General features: G+C 41.5%; 1 protein-coding gene across 1 annotated transcript; it reads left to right on the top strand.

Moving 5' to 3' along the window:
- The first annotated feature begins 258 nt into the window (after window positions 1–258).
- Window positions 259–4,705, top strand: LOC110539163 (guanine nucleotide-binding protein G(I)/G(S)/G(O) subunit gamma-T2-like). The gene is made up of 3 exons (XM_021626123.2): window positions 259–2,304; window positions 3,695–3,784; window positions 3,910–4,705. The coding sequence occupies exons 2-3, from the start codon at window positions 3,701–3,703 to the stop codon at window positions 4,036–4,038; spliced, it is 213 nt and encodes a 70-aa protein (XP_021481798.1). The 5' UTR covers window positions 259–2,304; window positions 3,695–3,700; the 3' UTR covers window positions 4,039–4,705.
- Window positions 4,706–25,347: the final 20,642 nt, after the last annotated feature.

Below are 25,347 nucleotides of genomic sequence, written 5' to 3'. Positions count from 1 at the left end.
TTATTATTACACAACACTTTTGCCAATAAATATTTCTATGTATAATTATTATTATTTTTTAAGTATTTTTTCTTATAAAGAAGTCCTTTAGTATTTTCCTCTGCTTGTAAACCCATAGATTGTAACGTGACACTGCCTTATGCAACCAAGACACACACACACGCACACACACACACACACACACACACACACACACACACACACACACACACACACACACACACACACACACACATACTTGGGGGGGGGGGGGGGGGACAGAGGTCAGGAGGAAGAGCTATTTAATTAATGGAAGGTACATTACTTTTTCTTATAAACCTTTTATTTTCTTAAAAAACTTTAGTACAAAATGCATACATATTACAATTATTCAAAAAGTTAATGTTAATGTTAATTAAGTTAATGTTAATGTCAGCCTAATGTTGTTTTAATAAACCTTTGTATAAAGCATACATATTATTATTACATGTACATATTATTATTATTACACAACACTTTTACCCAATAAATATTTATATGTATAATTATAACTTTTTTTATGTTTTTTTTTAAAGAAGTCCTTGAGTATTTTCCTCAGCTTGTAAACCCACACCTTGTAACCTGACAGCTCCCCATGCAAACAAGACCCACACAGATTTGGCTAAGGATTAGGTTAATGGGTACGGTTAGGGTTAGGTTTAAACTATTTTTACGCCCCTCCCAAAAAATACCGCCCAAAAAGTCCTGAAATTTAATTGGAAAAAAGCTGTGTGTATGTGTGTGTCCGGTGTTTTCTTGTGTGTGTATGTCAGCTTGTCAGCTGCAATGTGTATTGTAACACAGTGGTCAGGCAATATTCTATTTTAGTTTACCCCTCCCCCCACACACACGAACACATACAAGAGGAAGTTACAGGATTCAGTCATTGATCTAATGGATTAAGACGGACAAGACTCTGAAATGGGATTGGGAGGATTTGACTCAGGAAGCGTTCTGTCTCTGGGCTAAAAGGGTTGGTCTGGGGCAATCTGGGATTGATACACAATTTTGGATTGTTGATATATAGCCATTGATTTTTGAAGAATATCAATAATAAATGCCTCATGAGATTAGTTCAACTGTCTTTCTCCATCACAATCCCAAATATTAGATTTTTAACTAAATTATTGTAAGCTTCAAAACATGGTTAAAACATGAATTTTTATCAAATAGATCAAGAAAATACCATCTATACATGTGACATTGTTACATTTCTCCAGCCCTACAGATGCAGGATCTTCATTTGAGCCAGTTTGCTACAGCAAGAAAATAAGAGTGGTTGATACAATTTCCGTTAGGGCAAATCAAGTCGGACATTTTAAAGTGAAAATTATAAACTTTAGAAGCCTTTTTTAACATTGAATACACTATAAGTTTGCATTTCCGGGCTGTGCAGGAAAATTCTCAACAACAAAAGACTGATCAAATTAAGATACTACATCTGTATTCATCGATCCTACATCTCTATCTGTCTGAGATTGCTCCTTTAATAAGAGATGACAGATATCAAATGGGACAGGCCTCAGGTCCAGGTGGGACAGAAGCAGACGACCAGCAAGGTCACTGTTAAGAGGCAAAACATGTGAGGGATTGGAATTGTTTGAGCAAGTGAAGTCCTGAAGGATTTAGAAAAGTTTGAATGGGGCTTGCCTAGAAACCAACTCATAAGATGCCTGACAATTAAACAATATGTCTTTGTTACTTTGTTATACTGTATAGGTCTTATACTGTAAATGTTCCCCCCCCCCCAATTCAATCCATCACAAGGTCTGTAAGTGGACAGTTTTAAAATGATTTCCTGGTCAATCAGAATGCTCATATCCGTGTTCCATTTCAAACTTTTTTCTCCTGTTTCGACCTCTGAGAGTGACCCAGGTGAGAGTGGAAGTTGCTCATAATCAGCACAGATCTAGGGCCAGTTTAAACTTTGAAACCCCATGATAAAGGTCAGGATTGGCATTGTGAGAGCTGATCCAGGACCTGTGGTTTAGGAGCATTTGGCTGGAGCTGATACTCTCTCTCTATGTCCTCCTGTGATACTCAAAGGTAATTTGTGATTTGAGGTTGACATTTGGCGCAGCTAATTATAATAGACTAATCTGATTAGGAAAGGGGTGGGGGTCTGTACAAGAGTCTCCTCCCAATCTGTCATCGTGCCACCTGGAGAACGTCCTGAAGAGGAGAGTTGAGGAACAGGGTAATCCAGTTGGACAACCCGAACACTGCGGTCCCATAGAGGGCGAGAGACTACACTTTCCCTGCATCGACTGTCCCCACAACCAATAGGTGAGTGTCGGCCCGAGGAGAGGATGTAGCGACTAACTTCAGTCTTGGCCAATAGCCTGGACCAGTGTTCAGGGAGATTCTAGTTCAACTGAGCATTTCACTCAGTTAAATGAATGCATTTAAAAGGTATTTTTTTATTTTTTTATTGAGGGATGGATTTGTTTTTATTGACGGAAGTCAACAAAGCCATACTACTACATTTCATGTAGTATCAAAATTCGAATAGGATCAATTAATCGATGTGTTTGTATAATTGACTACTCTGAGTTGTTTTCACTATTGTTAGACATGACTCAGAGGTCTCTTTCTAGACTCATAGGCCATATCAATGGCCTTTTTGGGACAGAAATAAATGGATGACTGCAGTGTGTGTTTCCTCAGTGTGGCCAGAAGTCACAATGTAATAAATCTGTTGTTTGCACAACCCACTGTCACAGTTGCTTCCTTACCTGTTATAATTGTTCATGTGACATAAATGCTCGTTTTGGGTTTGGCTGGTTGCCTGATTATGTCGGCACAGCGTGTTGGTAGAGGGTAGGACTGAAGTAGTACCCAAAAAAGAACACCAACCACGTAGCCTTCATGTTTTTCCAAAGTTCAGTTGTATGACATATTCTTTTAGGATAGGGAAGAGTCAACAAGCACAAGGCCATGGAAACAGACATGTCAGTAGTTCATTGGTTTGTTCATACAGTCGGATGTCTAAGGCTCCCATTTTGTAGGCCAGCGGATTCATTCCCCCCCCCCCCCCCCAAAATATAATATGTACTGTATATATTTTGGAACTCAGTCGGGGTATTCTCACATCCCCGTGGCAAAACGGGTAGAATTGCAGGAAATGAACTCTACAACTTAAAAAATGTCTCTCTGCTGTCAAGTGACCAGCGAGCCACTGCGGCCCCTCATGATCAGTTCAGTTCAGTTTTTTTGTGGCCCCCACCCCATCAAAGTTGCCCATCCCTGACCTGACATGTCTTTTACTGTGTAGAGATCAACTCTACTTAAAAACAAGATGTTATTAGACTAGAATTCCTGGCGACTAGCCATACAAACCTACACAATGTATAGGGTGTGGTCTTACTGGGTAATCCTGTCCCACAACATTCTTTAGCTTGCTGTGACATCCTACAGTTATTTTACCACACATGACAAGGTAAAGATTCAGGTCTGGGTTCAACCCACTAAAGCGCGTTGTTGAAGACTGATACAAGAATATCAAACAAGTATGCCAATCTGTTCAATAAGTGAATCCAGAAGGATCTAGATTCATTTGGATCTTTACTGACGAGCAGCAAGATACATAAGAGTTACTTGTTATAGCGTGGTGAATGTTTGATGTTTATTTTGTGTGCCCTCTCTCACTGATCCCCTCCCACTCCTTCCTTCTCAGGGAAAGATGGCTCGGGATATGTCAGACATTGACATCCTGAAGATGGAGCTGGAACAGCTGAAGAAAGAAGTCTCGACACCCAGGGAGCCTGTACGTAAAACCAATGGGTCCATAAAGAGAAGCTCTGTAGCATTACAAAGGCATCACCGTGCACTGATACAGTCCCATTGAACTGAATTAGAATGCTTCCATTGACCCCTCTCCGTTTCTCTTAGGTGTCCAAGACATCCAAGGACACCATGGACTGGTGTGAGGCTGCGTCTGGTACCGACCTCCTGATAACAGGAGTACCAGATGATAAGAACCCCTATAAGCCTGAGAAGGGAGGCTGCATAATCACCTAGCCCTCCCGGGGGACAAACAGCCCCAGGTGGGACACAGGGAAAAACATAATGTTGTACTTACATAGGAACACATGGCAAACGTATTGCAGCTATGTATCACTCTTTACAGGGCTGAAGAGGCTGAAACTGGAGAGAAAAAATCGGAGAGACATCCACTAAGTTAGCCAGTTTAGGACAACACAACATGTCACACTGACTAGGCTACACAAAGTCACCTGAGGCCACTGGGAGCTGAGGAGGAGATTTATCCAGGGATGATTCAGGGGATTAGAGGGATCACTTGGTTACAATGGTGTCCTTCCTTTCTCCTTGAAGACCTATGACCCTATCCCCCTCACCTGTCAGTTGCCTCTGGCAGATATAGAGCTTCCAAACAGGCTCTGGAATGTTCCAATTGCACCCACCACTGACTGGCTTTTGTTTTGCTTGTAAATAAAGTGTACCCAGTACGGCAGTTTCTTTGACGTCTTTTGGTTCTCTCTGTGACTTCTCTCTGCGACTTCTCTCTGTGACTTCTCTCTGTGACTTCTCTCTGTGACATCTCTCTTGTTTTGCACCTCATATGAACATGGATCCTCTCATGCTGCACGTGTCCCTTGATTCAATCAAGTTGTAATGTACGTTTTAGAAATAAACATTTGTATCAGGAGGTGGGTTGATGTGTGATATATCACCGTGAGCTGATACAGACCCATTGAACTAGAACGTTGAATTGTAAGAATTCAAACTCTTTTTCAGTCACACTTTATTTGGATAGTCTCATACTGATGATCTACAGATTGTTTGTTGATAGTATGCCAATCTCTTGATATCCAACAGCTTGTTAAGGTTCCAGTTAAGGTTTGAATAAGGGTAAGGGTTAAGGTAAGGGTAACAGTTACCTTTAGGGTTAGGATAAAGGTTAAGGTTAGTAGTTAGGTGAAATGTTGAAAGTGGTCAGGATTAGCCGGATCAAGTGGGCCGACCGCACCCTCTCCTGGAGGTGGGCCGCTGTACAGCCACTACTGATGAGCTCACCTGAGGCCAATTGACTGATTATTGTTTGTGCTATCTTAAGGACCTGACTGAAGGGGCAGAATGATTATGAACCGGAGATGGTGAATATGGTGAATTCCAGGACAGTAGGACGCCCTGTTATAGGTTTGGCTCAAGCTGTTGGTACCAACTGTTAGTTGTTTTTGTTGGTTTTGTTTGGATAGCCATTACCCTGGCCTTTGTTTGTACGGTCCCGGGGAGAGTTGAAAGAATAACTCCCGAAACAGTTTCCTTCTTTTTGTTGAAGTCACGTCTCTGTGTCTCATTTCGTGCTGTCCCGCCCAGGATTTTGTCAGTGGATAGGTATGGCCTTTCACAAAAAGTTATTGAACTACAAAGCATCTACTTGGGACTATCCAAATAAGTGGTGTCACTCTCTCTCTCTCGCTGCATGAATGGCAAAACTACTGTAGTTAAAGCAAAGTGAGATAAGGACAATAACAGTAAAAAAACAAATAATAGTCATGGTGATTAGAGAGGAAATGTCTATACAGTTAAAGTTGGAAGTTTACATAGACCTTAGCCAAATACATTTAAACTCAGTTTGACATTTAATCCTAGTAAAAATTACCAGGCTTAGGTCAGTTAGGATCACCACTTTATTTCAAGAATGTGACATTTCAGAACAATAATAGAGAGAATTATCTATTTCAGCTTTTATTTATTTTATGACATTCCCAGTGGGTCAGAAGTTTACATAAACTCAATTAGTATTTGGTAGCATTGCCTTTAAATTGTTTAACTTGGGTCAAATGTTTTGGGTAGCCTTCCACAAGCTTCCCACAATGAGTTGGGTGAATTTTGGGCCATTCCTCTTGACAGAGCTGGTGTAACTGAGTCAGGTTTGTAGGCCTCCTTGATCGCACACGCTTTTTCAGTTCTGCCCACAGATTTTCTATAGGATTGAGGTCAGGGCTTTGTGATGGCCACTCCAATACCTTGACTTTTTTGTCCTTAAGCCATTTTGCCACAACTTTGGAAGTATGCTTGGGGTCATTGTCGATTTGGAAAACCCATTTGCAACCAAGCTTTAACTTCCTGACTGATGTATTGAGATGTTGCTTCAATATATCTACATAATTTTCCTCCCTCATGATGCCATCTATGTTGTGAAGTACACCAGTCCCTCCTGCAGCAAAGCACCACCACAACATGATGCTGCCACCCCTGTGCTTCACGGTTGGGATGGTGTTCTTCGGCTTGCAAGCCTCCCCCTTTTTACTCCAAACATAACAATGGTCATTATGGCCTAGCAGTTCTATGTTTTTTCATCAGACCAGAGGACATTTGTCCAAAAAGTACGATCTTTGTCCCCATGTGCAGTTGCAAACAGCAGTCTGGCTTTTTTATTGCGGTTTTGGAGCAGTGGCTTCTTCCTTGCTGAGTGGCCTTTCAGGTTATGTTGATATAGGACTCGTTTTACTGTGGATGTAGATACTTTTGTACCCGTTTCCTCCAGTATCTTCACAAGGTCCTTTGCTGTTCTGGGATTGATTTGGACTTTTCGCACCAAAGAACATTCATCTCTAGGAGACAGAACGTGTCTCCTTCCTGAGCGGTACGACGGCTGTGTGGTCCCATGGTGTTTATACTTGCATACTATTGTTTGTACAGTTGAACGTGGTACCTTCAGGCGTTTGGAAATTGCTCCCAAGGATGAACTAGATTTGTGGAAGCTTACATTTTTTTTCTGAGGTCTTGGCTGATTTCTTTTGATTTTCCCATGATGTCAAGCAAAGAGGCACTGGGTTAGAATGTAGGCCTTGAAATACATCCACAGGTACACCTACACCTTCTAAAGCCATGACATAATTTTCTGGAATTTTCCAAGCTGTTTAAAGGCACAGTCAACTTCTGACCCACTGGAATAGAGATACAATGAATTATATGTGAAATAATCTGTCTGTAAACAATTGCACAAAGTAGATGTCCTAACTGACTTGCCAAAACTATAGTTTGTTAACAAGAAATTTGTGGAGTGGTTGAAAAATGAGTTTTAATGACTCCAACCTAAGTTTATGTAAACTTCTGACTTCAACTGTATATATATATATATATATATATACAAGTAAAATAAAGGAAACACCAACATAAAGTTTCTTAATGAATAGGGTTTTGGGCCACCCTCCCTCTATTAGAGGGATGCGACACCATTCTTCCACAATAAATTCCACAATTCGGTGTTTTGCTGATGGTGGTGGAAAACACTGTCTCAGGTGCCGCTCCAGAATCTCCCATAAGTGTTCATTTGGGTTGAGATCTGGTGACAGAGACGGCCATATGGTTTACATCGTTTTCATGCTCATCAAACCAATCAGTGACCACTCGTGCCCTGTGGACGGGAGCATTGTCATCTTGGAAGAGACCCCTCCCTTAAGGATATAAATTATTCACCATTGGTTGAGGGTGATTGTAACGGTTTTCCTCCTCTTCTGAGGAGGAGTAGGAAGGATCGGACCAATATGCAGCGTGGTAAGTGTTTGTCATTTTATTCAACTGAACTGAACACCACAATACAAAGTAAACAAAAAGAACAACCGAAACAGTTCCGTCTGGTAACTAATACAAAGACAGAAAACAACTACCCACTAATCATAGTGGGAAAACAGGCTGCCCAATTTTTCCGTTTTTGATTTGTTAAAAAAGTTTGAAATATCCAATAAATGTCGTTCCACTTCATGATTGTGTCCCACTTGTTGTTGATTCTTCACAAAAAAATACAGTTTTATGTCTTTATGTTTGAAGCCTGAAATGTGGCAAAAGGTCGCAAAGTTCAAGGGGGCCGAATACTTTCGCAAGGCACTGTATGTGTAAAATATTATTGTTCTCAGATTTTTTTATTGATAGATTTTATTCATAGATTGTTTTTGCAAAAAGCTATATATCCATTGTTTAGCTGGAATGGAATGTTCATATCCTGTATATTCACCTAGCTATCTTAAAATGAATGCACTTGCTGTAAGGCACTCTGGATAAGAGCATCTGCTGAATGACTAAAATGTCAAATGTAAATGTTTTACATAGAGATCTCATATCTGTCACAAATGTATAATTTGTACATTTCTTTTTAATTGTTTTTGTTATTTGTTACATTTGACTGTGTAAATCCTAGCAGTACTATTTATTTATCTGAGAGTTAGGCATTTTGCATTTGCATTTATTTGTCTCTCTGAAATGAAACCATTTATTTCACTATGCAAGTCAGTTAAGAACAAATTCTTATTTAGAATGACAGGAACAGTGGGTTAACTGCCTTGTTCAGGGGTAGAACATCAGATTTTTACCTTGTCAGCTCGGGGATTTGAGCCGCCAACCTTTTGGATACTGGCCCAACGCTCTAACCAAATACATGTCTATCATTGAACAGCCCCATGCCATGATTAGATGGTTAAAAAAACACACCAATCTCTTTCCTAATTTCTTTCAATAATAAAAAGCTAATTTAGCAAAATACAATTTTTTTATATATAGCATTTTGGAAAGAAATCTCATACTGTGCCTTCAGAATGTATTCATACCCCTACACATTTTGTTGTGTTACACCCTAATTTCAAAATGGATTAAATCGTTCACCCATCTACACACAATACTCCAGAATGACAAAGTGAAAACCATGTTTTTAGACATTTTTGCAAATGTATAAAAATAATCAAATAAATATCAAATTTTCATAAGAATTCACAACCCTGAGTCTACATATTTTAGAATCCTATTTGACAGCAATTACAGCTGTGAATCTTTCTGGGTAAGTCTAAGAGTTTTGCACACCTGGGTTGTACAATATTTGCCCATTCATTATTTTTTAAATTCTTAAAGCACTGTCAAATTGATGGTTGATCATTGCTAGACAACCATTTTCAAGTATTGCCATAGATCTTATGCAGATTTATGTCAAACTGTAACTCAGCCCCTCAGGAATATTCACTGTCTTCTTGGTAAGCAACTCCGGTGTAGATTTGGCATTGTGTTTTAGGTTATTGTCCTGCTGAAAGTAAATTAATCTCCCAGTGTCTGATGGAAAGCAGAGTGAACCAGGTTTTCTTCTAGGTTTTTTCCAGTGCTTAGCTCCATCCGTTAATTTCTTTATCCTGAAAAACTCCCCAGCCCTTAACAACTACAAGCACACCTATAACATGATGCAGCCACCTGCATCTACCTGTAAAAACGGCCATCTCGTCTCCTTTCCAAAATCCCAACTGTCTTTTGGTTTTCCTATTGGGATAAGGTCACGCCAATCATCATAATTGTATTTGCCAATCAGCAGCCTTCTTTCCCAGGACTTAGTGTAATACCCGACCAGGCAGGGCCAAGGGCCTCAGGGTTAGGGAGGTAGTCTGTAGTTTCCATTCTGATGATCAACCTGTTTTTCTCTATGGCTTATTTTACCTCAGAAGAAATTGCTTTTCTTTCTGCTGTTATTGTGCGTGCAGCTAAATGGAAGTGCCAAAATCTTGATGTTTTGTTGTTTGGAGCTAAATAGTGTCTGTTGTAAATTGGTCCTCAATAGGTCCTCAATGATGTCACCATTGCCCTTGATTCTAAGCAATGTTGTGCTGCTATTTCTATTGACTTGGCCGAAGCTTTTGATACAGTAGACCATTCCATTATTGTGGGCCAGCTAAGTATTGGTGTCTCTGAGGGGTCTTTGGCCTGGTTTGCTAACTACCTCTCTCGAAGAGTGCAGTGTATAAAGTCAGAAAATCTTCTCTCAGCCACTGCCTGTCACCAAGGGAGTACATCAAGGCTCAATCCTAGACCCCATGCTCTTCTCAATTTACATCAACAACATAGCTCAGGCAGTAGGAAGCTCTCTCATCCATTTATATGCAGATGATAGTCTTATACTCAGCTGGCCCCTCCCTGGATTGTGTTAAATGCTCTACAACAAAGCTTTCTTAGTTTCCAACAAACTTTCTCTACCCTAAACCTTGTTCTGAACACCTCCAACACAAAGGTCATGTGGTTTGGTAAGAATGCCCTTCTCCCCACAGGTGTGATTACTACCTCTGAGGGTTTAGAGCTTGAGGTGGTCACCTCATACAAGTACTTGGGAGTATGGCTAGACAGTACACTGTCCTTCTCTCAGCACATATCAAATCTGCAGGCTAAAGTTAACTCTAGACTTGGTTTCCTTTATTGTAATCGCTCCTCTTTCACCCCAAGCTGCCAAACTAACCCTGATTCAGATGACCATCCTACCCATGCTAGATTACATTATCATTTATAGATCGGCAAGTAAGGGTGCTTTCGAGTTCTTTACCATTCGGCTATCAGATCCGCCACCAACGCTCCTTATAGGACACATCACTGCACTCTATGCTCCTCTGTAAACTGGTCATCTCTGTATACCCGTCGCAAAACCCACTGGTTGATGCTTATTTATAAAACCCTCTTAGGCCTCACTCCCCCCTATCTGACATATCTACTGCAGCCCTCATCCTCCACGTACAACACCCATTCTGCCAGTCACATTCTGTTAAAGGTCCCCAAAGCACACACATCCCTTGGTCGCTCCTCTTTTTTTGTTTACTGCAACTAGCGACTGGAACGAGCTGCAAAAATCACTCAAACTGGATAGTTTTATCTCAATCTCTTCATTCAAAGACTCAATCATGGACACTCTTACTGACAGTTGTGGCTGCTTTGTGTGATGTATTGTTGTCTCTACCTTCTTGACCTTTGTGCTGTTGACTGTGCGCAAAAATGTTTGTATCCTGTTTTGTGCTGCAACCATGTTGTGTTGCTACCATGGTGTTGTTATGTGTTGCTGCCAAGCTATGTTGTTGTCTTAGGTCTCTCTTTATGTCGTGTTGTGTTGTCTCTCTTGTTGTGATGTGTGTTTTGTCCTATATTTACATTGAATTTATGTTTTTTTTTTATCCCAGGTCCCCGCAGGAGGCCTTTTGGTAGGCCGTCATTGTAAATAATAATTTGTTCTTAACTGACTTGCCTAGTTAAATAAATAAAATAAATAAATGTACCATTTGTGTTAAACTTGCTAGATAGCTTGCGTACTCCTGCTAGCATTAGCATTGTCATTCAGAATGCATTACTATTTAGCATGCTTCTTGGCGATTAGCATTTGTTAGCATTTGTCTGTGGTGCTAGGCTATTTCTGGTTGTAGATCGCTCATGCTTGTTATGTTTTATAATGTGTAGATATTGCTACATTGCTCAACTGTTCTTTATGCATCCAGCATGTGTTTGGGTCCACAGTCTGTTTCGTTGTTGACATGCAAATAGGCATATCTTTTCCCATACTGTCCTATAGCCTAAGTTCTCCTCTTTTCTTTACAGAACCACAATTAATATCAGAGAGAGTGGTGTTGTGGGTGGGTGTGTGGGATCTTCATTCAACCCTTGAACTGGAACTACTGCTTGTGTTCTGAATGGACACCCTGTGGTGGTTGCTACCAGCCTCAAATCCAGCACCTACGTTTTTTTCTATCCCTTTTTATTGGTCCTTCCAATTCATAAACAAACCATATTTTTCACCACCAATAGGGGCCCTTCTTTACTAGGCATTGGAAACCCTCCCTGGTCTTTGTGGTTGAGTCTGTGCTTGAAATCCACTGCTCAATTAAGGGACCTTACACATAATTGTATGTGTGGGGTAAAGAGATGAGGTAGTCATTCAAAAATCATGTTAAACGTCATCATTGCAAAGGGGTTGAATGCTTATCGACTCAAGACATTTCAACTCTTCAATTAATGTGTACAAATTTCAAAAAACAGAATTCCATGTTGACATTATGGGGTATTGTATGTAGGCCAGTGACAAAACAAATCACAATTTAATCCATTATATATTTAGGCTGTAACACAACTAAATGTGGATAAAGTCAACACCTCCTATACTGAGTTGCACCCCCCCATTTTGCCCTCTGAACAGCCTCAATTCGCCAGGGCATGGACTTTACAAGGTGTCGAAAGCGTTCCACGGGGATGCTGGCCCATGTTGACTCCAATGTGTCCCACAATTGTCAAGTTGTCTGGGTGTCCTTTGGGTGGTGGACCGTTCTTGGTTCACACGGGAAACCCAGCTGTGTTCCAGTTCCTGACACAAACCGGTGAGCCTGGCACCTACTACCGTACCTTGTTCAAAGGCACTTAAATCTTTTGTCTTGCCCATTCAGTCTCTGAATGGTGCACATGCACAATCCATGTCTCAATTGTCTCGAGGCTTAAAAATCCCTTCTTTAACCCGTCTCCTCCCCTTCATCTACACTGATTGAAGTGGATTTAACAAGTGACACCAATAAGGGATCATAGTTTTCACCTGGACAGTCTATGTCATGGAAAGAGCAGGGCTTCTGAAGGTTTTGTGTACTCAGTGTCTATAGATACAATGAGATCATGCAGTATACATGGAACAACATTGAACAGATACAATGAGATCATCTACGGAATACAGCCGTGCGTGCAGGTCAGTAGTGGGTGTCTGCGTTTTGTGTTTTTGTGTGTAGGTGTGTGTGTGCGACGTATGCACATGGTTCTGTATGGGTGTGTCTCTCTCGCGCTCCCATCTCTATCATGCTTTCTTGCCCATATATATGTCTTTGAACGTAGTCTCTGGGACTTAACGAAGAGTGTTGCACATTCATATTGAGAGACTAGAGGGCATCTTTCTACTGGTCGTACTGGAACCCTTAATCTGATCTGATTAATTCATTCTGTAATCTATTGATGGTCAGGATCAAACCCTTCCCCCTCGCTCTCAGTAAATAATGTACTACCCTCCCACATGCCAATTTTCTTTAAAAAGTGTGTTGAATCATCCCTTTGTCCCTGTATTCATTTGAATATTAACTATGATATGTAGTTGTTTTATCTACCTTAGTTGCATACGCTTGACTGTAAGTCACTGTGGATAAGAGTGTCTGCTAAATGACAAATGTAAATGCACAATTCATTAGTACATCATTTTCTATTGAGGTCAGCCTAATGACAAGCTTTGTTTGTTGTTTGTGTCTGAAGCTCCCATTTGAAATAGGATGACTAAGTGAACAGATGCAGTTGTTTGTAAAGTGGGAATCATGCCACCTTGCGACCTGTTTTTTCAAAAGCAAGCACACGAATGGACGAATGACATTACATGGTACCAACACTAGGTGGTGCTGTTGACCACATTTTCAATGGAAACCTCCAGCCATAACAGACTGTTTTGGTATGGTTCCAGATTACTTGCATTGGAAACTCAGCCCAAGGCTAGATATCTGTACCCTTTATCTAAACTCTCTCAAATCGGTGAGTGGAGGAAAATGTATTCTCCAAAATGGCTTAATTTGCAAACCAGGCCCAAACATTAAGGACATAATCTAACATGATTTAAAACTGTCTTTTTTCCCCTTTTTTTTTACTGAATGTTGAATCTGAAAGCCATCTAAAAGACAGTAGGGCCTTCAGTGTACTCCTCTCATATGAAGTACATCCGTTTTGGATGGCTTTATCCCAGAGATTTTGAAATTGTGTGAGCGTGCATGCGTGCGTAAGTGATTGGTGCATGGGTTGTATGTGAGCAGGCATGTGAGCAAGTGGGCATATGTGTCCGAGCCAGCTCTGGAAACACTTGCTATCCTACTGTGTGCGAACTGCAGATCTGTGTATGTGGCAAACTTGTGACAGTGAGAGACAACCTCCTTGAACCTTCATTCACTTCACTGCTATTTCCCCTTAAAGGAGTGATGGTGGTGACTAACAGGCTTGGAGCTCCCCCTGCAGGTCAAACAGCCTCATAGCTTGCAGAGACATTTCCCCCCTGTTGAGACTTTCCAAAGCTGGGCTAGTATACAGGTCCGCATCCCAAATGGTACCCTATTCCCTTTACACTGCACTACTTTTGAGGTCTCTGGTCAAAAGTGGTGGGCTATATAGGAAATAGGGTTCCATTTTTCACGTAGAAAATAATAATTCGAAAAACAAATGCTGAGAGGGTATATTCTGAGACCTTAGTAGAGGACACATTGGAAGTGCAATTGAATGCATTTGAACAAGAAACAACAGGCCCTTGTTGCAACTTGTATCATGGTTTTCATAGCCACACCAAGTGGCCTACATCACAGAAAAGTAATTGTACGGAGTTGCTGACACCAGTTCCTCCCAATAAAGAAGTTGCAAGGGAACAATTAGGTGAAGTGTTTAGTGGACCCTTAAGCATCAATTGATCCTATGTAAAGTGGACTTGGAGCAAGATCTTAAGCATGAATCTGCTGAGGGCTCCGAGGAAAAAAAAGTGCTAATCTTTGCTTTTGCTCAGGCACATATGGTGTCATGGGGGTGGTCTCACAGTAGGCTGCTCCTGCCACAGCACAGGCTCCAGTTCAAAACCTATGGGTCTGCACTGTAGAACCTGACACACACAGGGATTAGAAATGGAACAGCAACTTCTAGCAGTTTAAGGTTTGAAATATGCGTATTTGTGTATTTTTTGTATGATTGTGCTTTATTTTTTATTTTTTTATTGTTCTTTGTTTTTCTTATGCTCCTGCCTTGATTGTGTACGTGTTTGGTCTTGCCATGCAGGGCTCCCTCGCAAAAGAGACCTTGGTCTCAATGGGACTCCCCTGCCTAAATGAAGGTTACATAGATAAATAATACATACTGTGGTCATGTATCAACATTCACTTATGGACACATCGGCATTTGACGACACCCTACTGTTCACGCAGCAGATTCATCTCTCCTCATATTTCCCTGGTGATGTCATATCATTTGGTTACAATCCGTTAACTATTGCAACTGAAGAGCTTCCAGTTGTCAAGGAGAGAACAAAATGAGTCAAGCGCATTCTTGTCTGCAGCCTTTGATGTTTCTTGGCTAAATATTGACAGAAGAAATGGCTGTCTTCTCTGTTCTTCATTTTTCTTTTTAAATGCCAGCAATGGAGTGACAGATCTGTTTATGAGTGTCACTATGTCTCCTTAGCTCTGTAGCTAGGATTGAAGTAGGGATGTATTGTAAGAGTGTAATTCCTTGATACAAGTCTGTATTATCTTTATTCTACAGGTACAGTGCCTTGCGAAAGTATTCGGCCCCCTTGAACTTTGCGACCTTTTGCCACATTTCAGGCTTCAAACATAAAGATATAAAACTGTACTTTTTTGTGAAGAATCAACAACAAGTGGGACACAATCATGAAGTGGAACGACATTTATTGGATATTTCAAACTTTTTTAACAAATCAAAAACTGAAAAATTGGGCGTGCAAAATTATTCAGCCCCTTTACTTTCAGTGCAGCAAACTCTCTCCAGAAGTTCAGTGAGGATCTCTGAATGATCCAATGTTGACCTAAATGACTAATGATGATAAATACAATCCACCTGTGTGTAATCAAGTCTCCGTATAAATGCACCTGCACTGTGATAGTCTCAGAGGTCCGTTAAAAGCGCAGAGAGCATCATGAAGAACAAGGAACACACCAGGCAGGTCCGAGATACTGTTGTGAAGAAGTTTAAAGCCGGATTTGGATACAAAAATATTTCCCAAGCTTTAAACATCCCAAGGAGCACTGTGCAAGCGATAATATTGAAATGGAAGGAGTATCAGACCACTGCAAATCTACCAAGACCTGGCCGTCCCTCTAAACTTTCAGCTCATACAAGGAGAAGACTGATCAGAGATGCAGCCAAGAGGCCCATGATCACTCTGGATGAACTGCAGAGATCTACAGCTGAGGTGGGAGACTCTGTCCATAGGACAACAATCAGTCGTATATTGCACAAATCTGGCCTTTATGGAAGAGTGGCAAGAAGAAAGCCATTTCTTAAAGATATCCATAAAAAGTGTTGTTTAAAGTTTGCCACAAGCCACCTGGGAGACACACCAAACATGTGGAAGAAGGTGCTCTGGTCAGATGAAACCAAAATTGAACTTTTTGGCAACAATGCAAAACGTTATGTTTGGCGTAAAAGCAACACAGCTCATCACCCTGAACACACCATACCCACTGTCAAACATGGTGGTGGCAGCATCATGGTTTGGGCCTGCTTTTCTTCAGCAGGGACAGGGAAGATAGTTAAAATTGATGGGAAGATGGATGGAGCCAAATACAGGACCATTCTGGAAGAAAACCTGATGGAGTCTGCAAAAGACCTGAGACTGGGACGGAGATTTGTCTTCCAACAAGACAATGATACAAAACATAAAGCAAAATCTACAATGGAATGGTTCAAAAATAAACATATTCAGGTGTTAGAATGGCCAAGTCAAAGTCCAGACCTGAATCAAATCGAGAATCTGTGGAAAGAACTGAAAACTGCTGTTCACAAATGCTCTCCATCCAACCTCACTGAGCTCGAGCTGTTTTGCAAGGAGGAATGGGAAAAATGTTCAGTCTCTCGATGTGCAAAACTGATAGGGACATACCCCAAGCGACTTACAGCTGTAATCGCAGCAAAAGGTGGCGCTACAAAGTATTAACTTAAGGGGGCTGAATAATTTTGCACGCCAAATTTTTTAGTTTTTGATTTGTTAAAAAAGTTTGAAATATCCAATAAATGTCATTCCACTTCATGATTGTGTCCCACTTGTTGTTGATTCTTCACAAAAAAATACAGTTTTATATCTTTATGTTTGAAGCCTGAAATGTGGCAAAAGGTCGCAAAGTTCAAGGGGGCCGAATACTTTCGCAAGGCACTGTATGTCGACCTACACAATGCATCTGCATTTTGTGCACAAAACAGGATTTGATGCAGAGGCATTTGATGCAAAGCGAGTTGATGCCCTTTGCTACACTGTGAGGGAGGACGGACAGACGCACGCACGCACGCGTGCGCGCACACACACGCACACACACACACACACACACACACACACACACACACACACAGACACACCACCAGAACATCTGATGATACTCATGTCTCATATCCTGTAACAGCTCTGTTGCCATTATAAGATAAGACACTATGGAACATCTCATTGGCCAATCAATATTCACCAGGTGGGTGGCCACTAGCTACTGGCTAATGCCCTCATACAACCCTATAGAAATATATGTTTTAACCTCAAGTTCACAGCATTAGGTACAGTGGGCCATGGGAAAAATGTAAAGTGGTGAAATTGAGCGGTTACAAGGCTGACATTTGAATATGAAAACAGGTTACCTTTGGAGGTGTCTGAAGGCATCTTCATGAGAATTTGTCTTCGCCCAGTGAGTTTATTTACCAGGGGCCTCGCGGGGCTCGTCCCCCAGGTCGCCCTGACCCGTGTAATCGCCCAGGCAACTATTTTGACTGGGCCAGAATCAAAGGTGCTGTGGGAAGCCGTCGACTTCCTAGGACTAAGTGGACATTTCCTAAGGAAACACGGAACAGGTTGACTGCGCCCAGTGTGGCAACCTGGAGGATAATGCCCTCTTTGTGAGGAACTGGCTAGCAGCAGCTCACCTACCCCTTCTCTCTTCTCTTTACTCTCCATCTCTCTCTCTCTCTCTGTCTCGTATGTAAAATGGCTTACTTTGTTTGTGTCCTTCGCACTCTTGACAACTGGCTTGAAAGATATCATGACAGAAAATTCACATCATATTGTCAGAGGTGTAAACGTTTCATACTGTGGATTAGGGTTGCACATTTTGGGGAATATTCAAAGGTGGAAACTTTCCGTGGGAATTAACGGGAGTATATGGGAATTAACGGAAATATATGCAAATTATTTGTAATACCATTTAAATGTAGATGTTTTTTGCATTGGATATATTTACCATAACATGTGGAGACAGAAACATAAACCTTTTACCTTATCATAAGTAGAAATCATTTCAAATGATTAAATCCTTCCAATAGACATTGAACTGTAATTAAATGAGTTGACTCTTCACACGGGATGATTTCACTGAACAACAAAAGAAAGGGAATATTGAATGATCCCCAATGATCCATCGCATCTCCCAAAAACGTTTTCAACGTACACCTGTAAAATGAAACTAAAGCTTTGGTTGTCTTCCTCTCAGGCTTCCATGTCTTCTCCCTTGATCTCCTCAATGTCCACCTCTTGAGCATCAGACTCTGAGGTCTCATCTTCACTGCCACTTTCCAACCTTGTTGAGGATGGCTCGTTGTCAGGCTCAAAAAGACTCCTATTTGAGGTAATAGAGGAAAGAGCATCAGATCCACAAAGTCCCTTCCATAATTTGGCTGATGAGATATGTTGGCATGACTGCCATATTGCATCTCCATCCCAAAGCCCTTGCTTGGAAGTGTACTCTGCCAGACTGCCAAGAAGCCTTGCGCTCATCCAGGCCAAGGTGGCGAGACACGGTAGTGATGACACCATAGGCCTTGTTGATCTCTGCACCAGACAGGATGCTCTTGCCAGCATACTTGGGGTCCAACATGTACTCAGCGGCATGTATTGGCTTCAGGCAGAAGTCTTCACTCTTTTTGATGTATTTCAGAACTGCAGTTTCCTCTGCTTGGAGCAACAGTGAAGTGGCCAGGGCAGTAGGGATATATTTTCTTACATCTGCAAGCAGAGTCTGAATATCAGACAGGATGGCATTGTCTCCATCAATCCGAGCAATGGCTAGTGCTATAGGTTTGAGTTTCAGGCTGCTTACCGCTCTCTCCCAAAATACATCATCCAGGAGGATCCTCTTGATGGGGCTGTCCATATCGGCAGACTGTGATATGGCCATTTCTTGGAGAGACTCCTTCCCCTCCAGGAGACTTGATGACAACACCACCCCAACGGCTGTTGCTGGGCAGCTTCAATGTGGTGCTCTTATTCTTCTCACTTTGCTTGGTGAGGTAGATTGCTGCTATAACTTGATGACCCTTCACATACCTAACCATTTCCTTGGCTCTCTTGTAGAGTGTATCCATTGTTTTCAGTGCCATGATGTCCTTGAGGAGCAGATTCAATGCATGAGCAGCACCACCAATGGGTGTGATGTGAGGGTAGGACTCCTCCACTTTAGAACAAGCAGCCTTCATGTTCGCAGCCTTGTCTGTCACCAGTGCAAATACCTTCTGTGGTCCAAGGTCATTGATGATGGCCTTCAGCTCATCTGCAATGTAGAGACCGGTGTGTCTGTTGTCCCTTGTGTCTGTGGTCTTGTAGAATACTGGTTGAGGGGTGGAGATGATGTAGGCAATTATTCCTTGCCCACGAACATTCGACCACCCATCTGAGATGATTGCAATACAGTCTGCTTTCTCTATGATTTGCTTGACATTCACTTGAACTATGTTGAACTCTGCATCCAGCAAATGAGTAGATAAAGCATATCTGGTTGGAGGAGTGTATGCTGGGCAAAGAACATCCAGAAATCTCTTCCAATACACATTGCCTATGAGCATCAGAGGTGAACCAGTTGCATGCACAGCTCGAGCAAGACATTCATCAGCATTTCTCTGACTACATTCCTCCATTGAGTCAAAATAACTTCTGATTCCAGGAGGACCATGAGCTGTTGCAATCGATAAGGTGTCTGATTCATCAATTTCACCTCGAATATAAGTAGAGGAACTTTTGTCAGAGGTTGCTTGTCGTGAGCACTGATGGAACTTTATGCACTTGGCCTGGTGATTCTGCATCTTTATTGCATTCGTGACGAATGCATTTGAATATGATTTGGCACAGTATTTTCAAATGTACACAGCTTGTCCTTCTACATTAGCTGCAGTTAAATGTCTCCACACATCAGATAGTGCCCGTGGCATTTTCCTGTAAAGAGGAAAAACAGAGTAAAACAAACCCAAATACAATTTCATGTACAGATAAATAGTTAAGCAGTTAGATTAAACAACTCCTTTGTAAGATACATGTATGGAAACAGGTGAATTAACACCTCAGTTAGCAGGCTCAAGCAAGCTAAAACCCACAAGGTAGCAAAAACTAACTAGCAGAAATGGTTAACAGGTTAGAAATGATTTAAACACACTTTGCTGTAGGCTACTGGTTAACAAAAAATGTAATAGAAAATATATTCACCCCACCCAGTATTGTAATCAAAGCTTACCAGAAAGCATGTAATCCTTGGCTCAGTGTTGTAGTGTGGGCTCAATAGCATTTCATTAGTGTGCAAGATCTTGAGAATCAGCTGTACATGTGATGGAAGAGTGCACTGCACATGTGATGGAAGAATGCACCGTGCATGCAGAGGGTTGCAATTCCATTGAACTGTGAATAGTTTAACCCAAATATGCCACAAGACCTAGAATTGCCTTATGTGTATCCCACACAAAAAAAGTTCCCTGTTATAAGCTAACTTTTTGGGGGGATGAATTGAAGCAAAAATTCCCAAAGATTTACCGGAAAGTTTCCGACCCTTTGCAACATTTTTGTCGAGGCCTGTTTCTCCATCTTGAGAAGAAACCTTGGAAGACTTGCATAGTCTTCGAAGTGAGTAGACGGCGTGCCCGAGGAGTAAAGAGGGCATCTAAAGGCCCAGAGGCGGTCATTATAACGGGTCAAAAATAGTTTATTGTGTGTACTTTGCCCTTCAATGGCATCTTGAATGGTTTCCCACCCTTTAAGATTGCAGAGCTGATGGATAGAGAAAGGGATTTTAGCCGTTACCGAACATAACTTCTAAACTGTTGTTCTTTTTTTGGAAGAGTTTATTTTTCCTTTTTATACATCCAAGGTGAGCTATCAGCTCAAAACCCGGTCAGCATCTTTCCCTAAGCCACATGGGCAAGTATCATAGTGGAATTGTTTGCAGGAGCAGGACGAGCAGTGAGATATATTTATCTTAAATACTGTAAGACTGCAAATAATAATGTGTGCTCGCACGCCCAGTGTGCATGACTGTTTGACCCCTTGTAGACTGTGAGCAGATGACCTCTCCCTAGGGAACTCCAGCCAGTCACAGAGCCGAGAGCATGGCCAGTGAGTCACAGTTTGTGGGTGTGGGATCGGCCTGACCAACACTGGCAGTGAGAGCAGTCAATTATACTGGAACTAGCATTTTCTCTGGGTGTGCGCCAGCTCATGTTTTTTTATTCGAACGTTGAAAGAGTGAAAATGTTACAGAAAAATCACTAACAAGTTTTTGACCAATTTTAATAAATGCCCAGAATAGAGTCGAAGATACAGAAGAATAGTGCCAGGGACAGGTTGATCAATTCCTGTTATTTACTATCTGTGATTCTGGAAATATACATAGCCATGTTCAGTAGGACATACCCATGGTTCAATTGGGAATTCAGAGATGGGGGAGCCCTATTTGGAGGGGTTTAAGGTAAGGGTTGAACATAAGACTAGGTTTAGCGTTAGGACTTTTATCCTACTCCTTTTGGGACCGATACGCTGCTGGAGTTTGGCTCCTACCTGGCTTTCTTTTTGACCCAAGGTGCAGGACCCCGACTGGGCACACTGTTGTGAAACAAAATCATGCATTTCTTACTGGACATGCCCAAATACCTCCCCATTTCACTCTGTTTCAAAACCTTTCCTCCTACTGAACACGACCTAGGTTTGCCCAGACTGACTTGTGAGCCTGGGGAAGGAGGAAGAGGGAGACTTTGTCAGTCTTTCTAAGTTGAGCTCTGGGCTCCTCTGGCTGGCCTGACTCTGGCTCTACTCTGACAAAACTCCCAGCTGCAGCTGCAGCCAAGATGTGAGCTGCCGGCCAATCAACTCAACCCCAGCCCGGAGAGAGACAGGGCTCAGGTTCAACTCACACGTGGACTTTCCTTAGAGGTGTAAGGTCCCAAAGTGAGTTTCCCTGATAACTATATCTATCATTAAGTGGGCCTTGATGAAACCCACATTAGTTGATTGTTTGAGTGGGTGATGGAGATTGTGGTGGAACTGTTTGATTATTGAAATTATTATGGTTTTGTTACCCTATTTGAACACTGAAAATACTGTATATTATGGTTCTAGATTATGACAATGTGTTATGATACAGTATGAACTAACGAGAGAATTAGGCCATAGTTACTATTGTGTAAAGGTTGAATTACATAGATTATGTATAGGTTGAATGACTTAGATTTACACAGACACTGAATACTTACTCCAGTCTCTCTACTCTAGAGGAAGTAGAACCAGACTGGCTGTTCAGCTCTACTTACTGTCCCCCCTCCCCTCCCCTACAGTACACACTCACTCACTTTTTTTTCTCTCTCTCTCTCTCTCTCTCTCTCTCTCTCTCTTTAGACAGCTGTGACGTCATCCTGAAGTGGACTGACTCCTCCTGGTTTCAATATGGCTCTCTGTACTGTCTGTAGTCAAGAGGAGTTCTCCATAGCTGCAGTGTACAGTCAGATCAAGGGGACTGGCACTCCCTGCACTAGCAATGTACCGTACTACCATCGGGTTCAGCTGTTTGTAATATTGGCTGAGCAGCGTGTACTATACACATAAATAATGCCACATGCTTCAGCAAGCCCCGAGAAGAAGGGAGAGACTGAGGCCCTTATAGGGGGAGAGGACACATCTAATGTATTCCAATCTACTGCTGTGATAGGGAAACTTGGAAGCACTAGAATGGCTAGTCTTGTCATCTTAAATTGATTGTGTCTCCAGTTTATGCTCAGCCATTAGTATGATCTAGATGTTAGTACACTCTTAGAAAAATACATTGTACCAAAAAATCAACTGAAATCAGTGAACATTCTTTCTACTTCACTATATCTGTATGTACAAACTATTGGAGAAAAAAAAACATTATACCTAGAACCCAAACAGTTTCCACCTGGAACCAAAAAGGGTTCTTCAAAGGGATCTCCTTTGGGGACAGCTGAAGAAACCTTCTGGGTATTAGATAGCACCTTTTTTTTCTCCAAGAGTTTGTAGATACAGATATAGTGAAGTAGTAAGAATGCTCACTGATTTCAGTTGATCTTTTGGTACAATATACAAAGTGTGTGAAATGAGCACACTGTTGCCTTTCAGGGATATCAAAATGCCACATTGTGTGTATCATAAAGCATGAGCTCATCATCGTGACATCCTTTGCGTTCCACAGTTAGCTGTTGCTACTTCAATCTCCTATCCCTACCATTGATCTACTGTAGGAAAAGTTGAATAACGTTGGGAGTGAAGAGTACGGTGGAGTAGGTGGGCTGTCAGAGTCTTGAGATAGAGCGTTTGCTGGCTGAAGATCAGTCTCTTGCCTGTATCGGCAGCTATCTAGAGGAGATATGTAGGTAACAAACTGGCAGGGGTTGCAGGAAACGCTCACACCTGGAGCACTTTAGCGTTCCCGCTAGCTGAAGTCTTTCAATTCGTGCCTCTTCCTTTTTTGGAATCCCTTCAGTTCCCTCTCGGCTATCAGTTGGATTCTCCATTTGTCCTCACACACACTCTAATATAGATTTCAAAGTGGAAAGCCTGAGTCTGGACTTATCTTCATTCAGAGCAATTCGAGATCCATATCTGGAGAGTATATGACTATTGAAAATACTCATCTGTGGTATTTTGTCTCTTATGTTGACAATAGTCTCCGCTGTCGCCTGTGAGTGTGTATGTGTTTTTAAGGATGTCTGTTTGTGATTAAGTGTATATTGTTCTAGGAGTGCAGAGCAGGCCCCTTTTGATTTTCCTGGAAAGGTTTCAGTGAGCTGCTCTCCTATTGGCTGGAGAGAGAGACTGACTGATTTGTCCCACAGCACCAACCGGATGTGTCTTTCCAGCAGGAGGTCCGGGTTGGGAGACTTCCCTCCAATCACAAGCCTGGCAGTCTCAGGCTAGACAGACGTTTTAAAAAATATACATATTTTACCTTTATTTAACTAGTCAAGTCAGTTAAGAACAAATTCTTATTTACAATGACAGCCTAGGAACAGTGGGTTAACTGCCTTGTTCAGGAGCAGAACGGCAGATTTTTTTATAATGTTTTTTTTGTTACCTTGTCAGCTCAGGATTCATTCTTGCAACCTTTCGGTTACGAGTCCAACGCTCTAACCACTAGGCTACCTGCCACCCCGACATGAACGAAGACTCGTTGGTTAATATGAGGTGATCCTTTCAATTTCATTGCAGGAGTCAGTCAGTCTCTATCTCTCTCTCAATTTTCAATTAAATTAAATTTGCTTTATTGGCATGACGTGACAATGTACACATTGCCAAAGCTTACTTTGGAGATTTCCAATATTAACATAATGAAAATAATAACAATCAATATTGTAACAGTAACAGTAACAACAATAACCAACCATACATTGTAGAATAACAATAAAAATGGCATAGAGGACATGTGCAGGATGGTTGGTCTGTCAGACACTGTCCCTCATCTTATGGCAGGCAGCAATGTAGTGCTCTGCCAACCCACAGCTCTCTGCGTCCTCCACCAACAGGACAGGTAGCCTATTCTCACCAGAGAGGTCTTTGAAACCTTGAATAAGGGTTTTGAATTTTGGGAAATGACACTCTAATTGTTTTATATTTTTTTACATTTTGTCAGGAAATGCAACTCTGTCTCGGGCTATGCTGTGGTAGAGTGGTTGCACAGCCTTTCCTCTACAAGGAGCCAGGTTTTCCTGTGTCTACCCTTCTCAATGGCAAGGCCTGTACTTTGTCAAGGTTTTTTTTCCTAAGGTTTTGATCAGCAACCATGGTCAAATAGTTTGCCACGGTGTGCTGTCGATTTAGGGCCAGATAGCACTGCATTTTACTTTGTGCTTCCCAATAAGTAATGTAGTTTTGTTTTGACTGTGTCCTTTGGTTTATTCTGATTGATTGGGATGTTCTGGTCCTGAGGCTTCAGTGTGTTAGTAGAACAGGTTTGTGAACTCAGCCCCAGGACCAGCTGGATGAGGGGACTCTTTTCTTTGCTCAGCTCTTGGCAGTGCTTGGTAATGATATAACTTAATAACTCTTTTTTTTGTTATTTTTTTTATTATTAGTGGATATTGGCCTAATTCTGCCCTGCATCCATTGGTTGTAGTTTTCCTCTAGTCATGTAGGAGAATCTTACAGAACTCTGCATGCAGGGTTTCAATGAGGTGCTTGTCCCTTGGGTGAAATGTAATTATGTCATATGTTTTACCCCCTACACAACTTTCAATAACTTTGTAGAACTGTCCTGTAAGCCAAATAGAATCAAATGCTTTTTGGAAGTCGATAAAGCATGCATATATTTTGGTGGACATGTTTCTCTATCAGGGTGTTTAGGGTGTAAATATGATCAATTCTGGTATAAATCCAATTTGGCTTTTACTCAAGACATTGTGCTTAATAAGGAAAATTAGAACTCTTACATTTATAATACTACAGAAAACTTTCCCCAGGTTACTGTTCACACAAATGCCTCTGTAATTGTTAGGGTCAAATTTATCTCCGTTCTTTAAAGATTGGGGTTATGAGTCCTTGATTCCAGATGT

The sequence above is a fragment of the Oncorhynchus mykiss genome, chromosome 12, assembly GCF_013265735.2.
Source record: "Oncorhynchus mykiss isolate Arlee chromosome 12, USDA_OmykA_1.1, whole genome shotgun sequence".
NCBI classification, from domain to species: domain Eukaryota; kingdom Metazoa; phylum Chordata; class Actinopteri; order Salmoniformes; family Salmonidae; genus Oncorhynchus; species Oncorhynchus mykiss.
The sequence above is the reverse complement of the archived record's forward strand: the minus strand, read 5'-3'. Positions and strand labels throughout refer to the sequence as shown.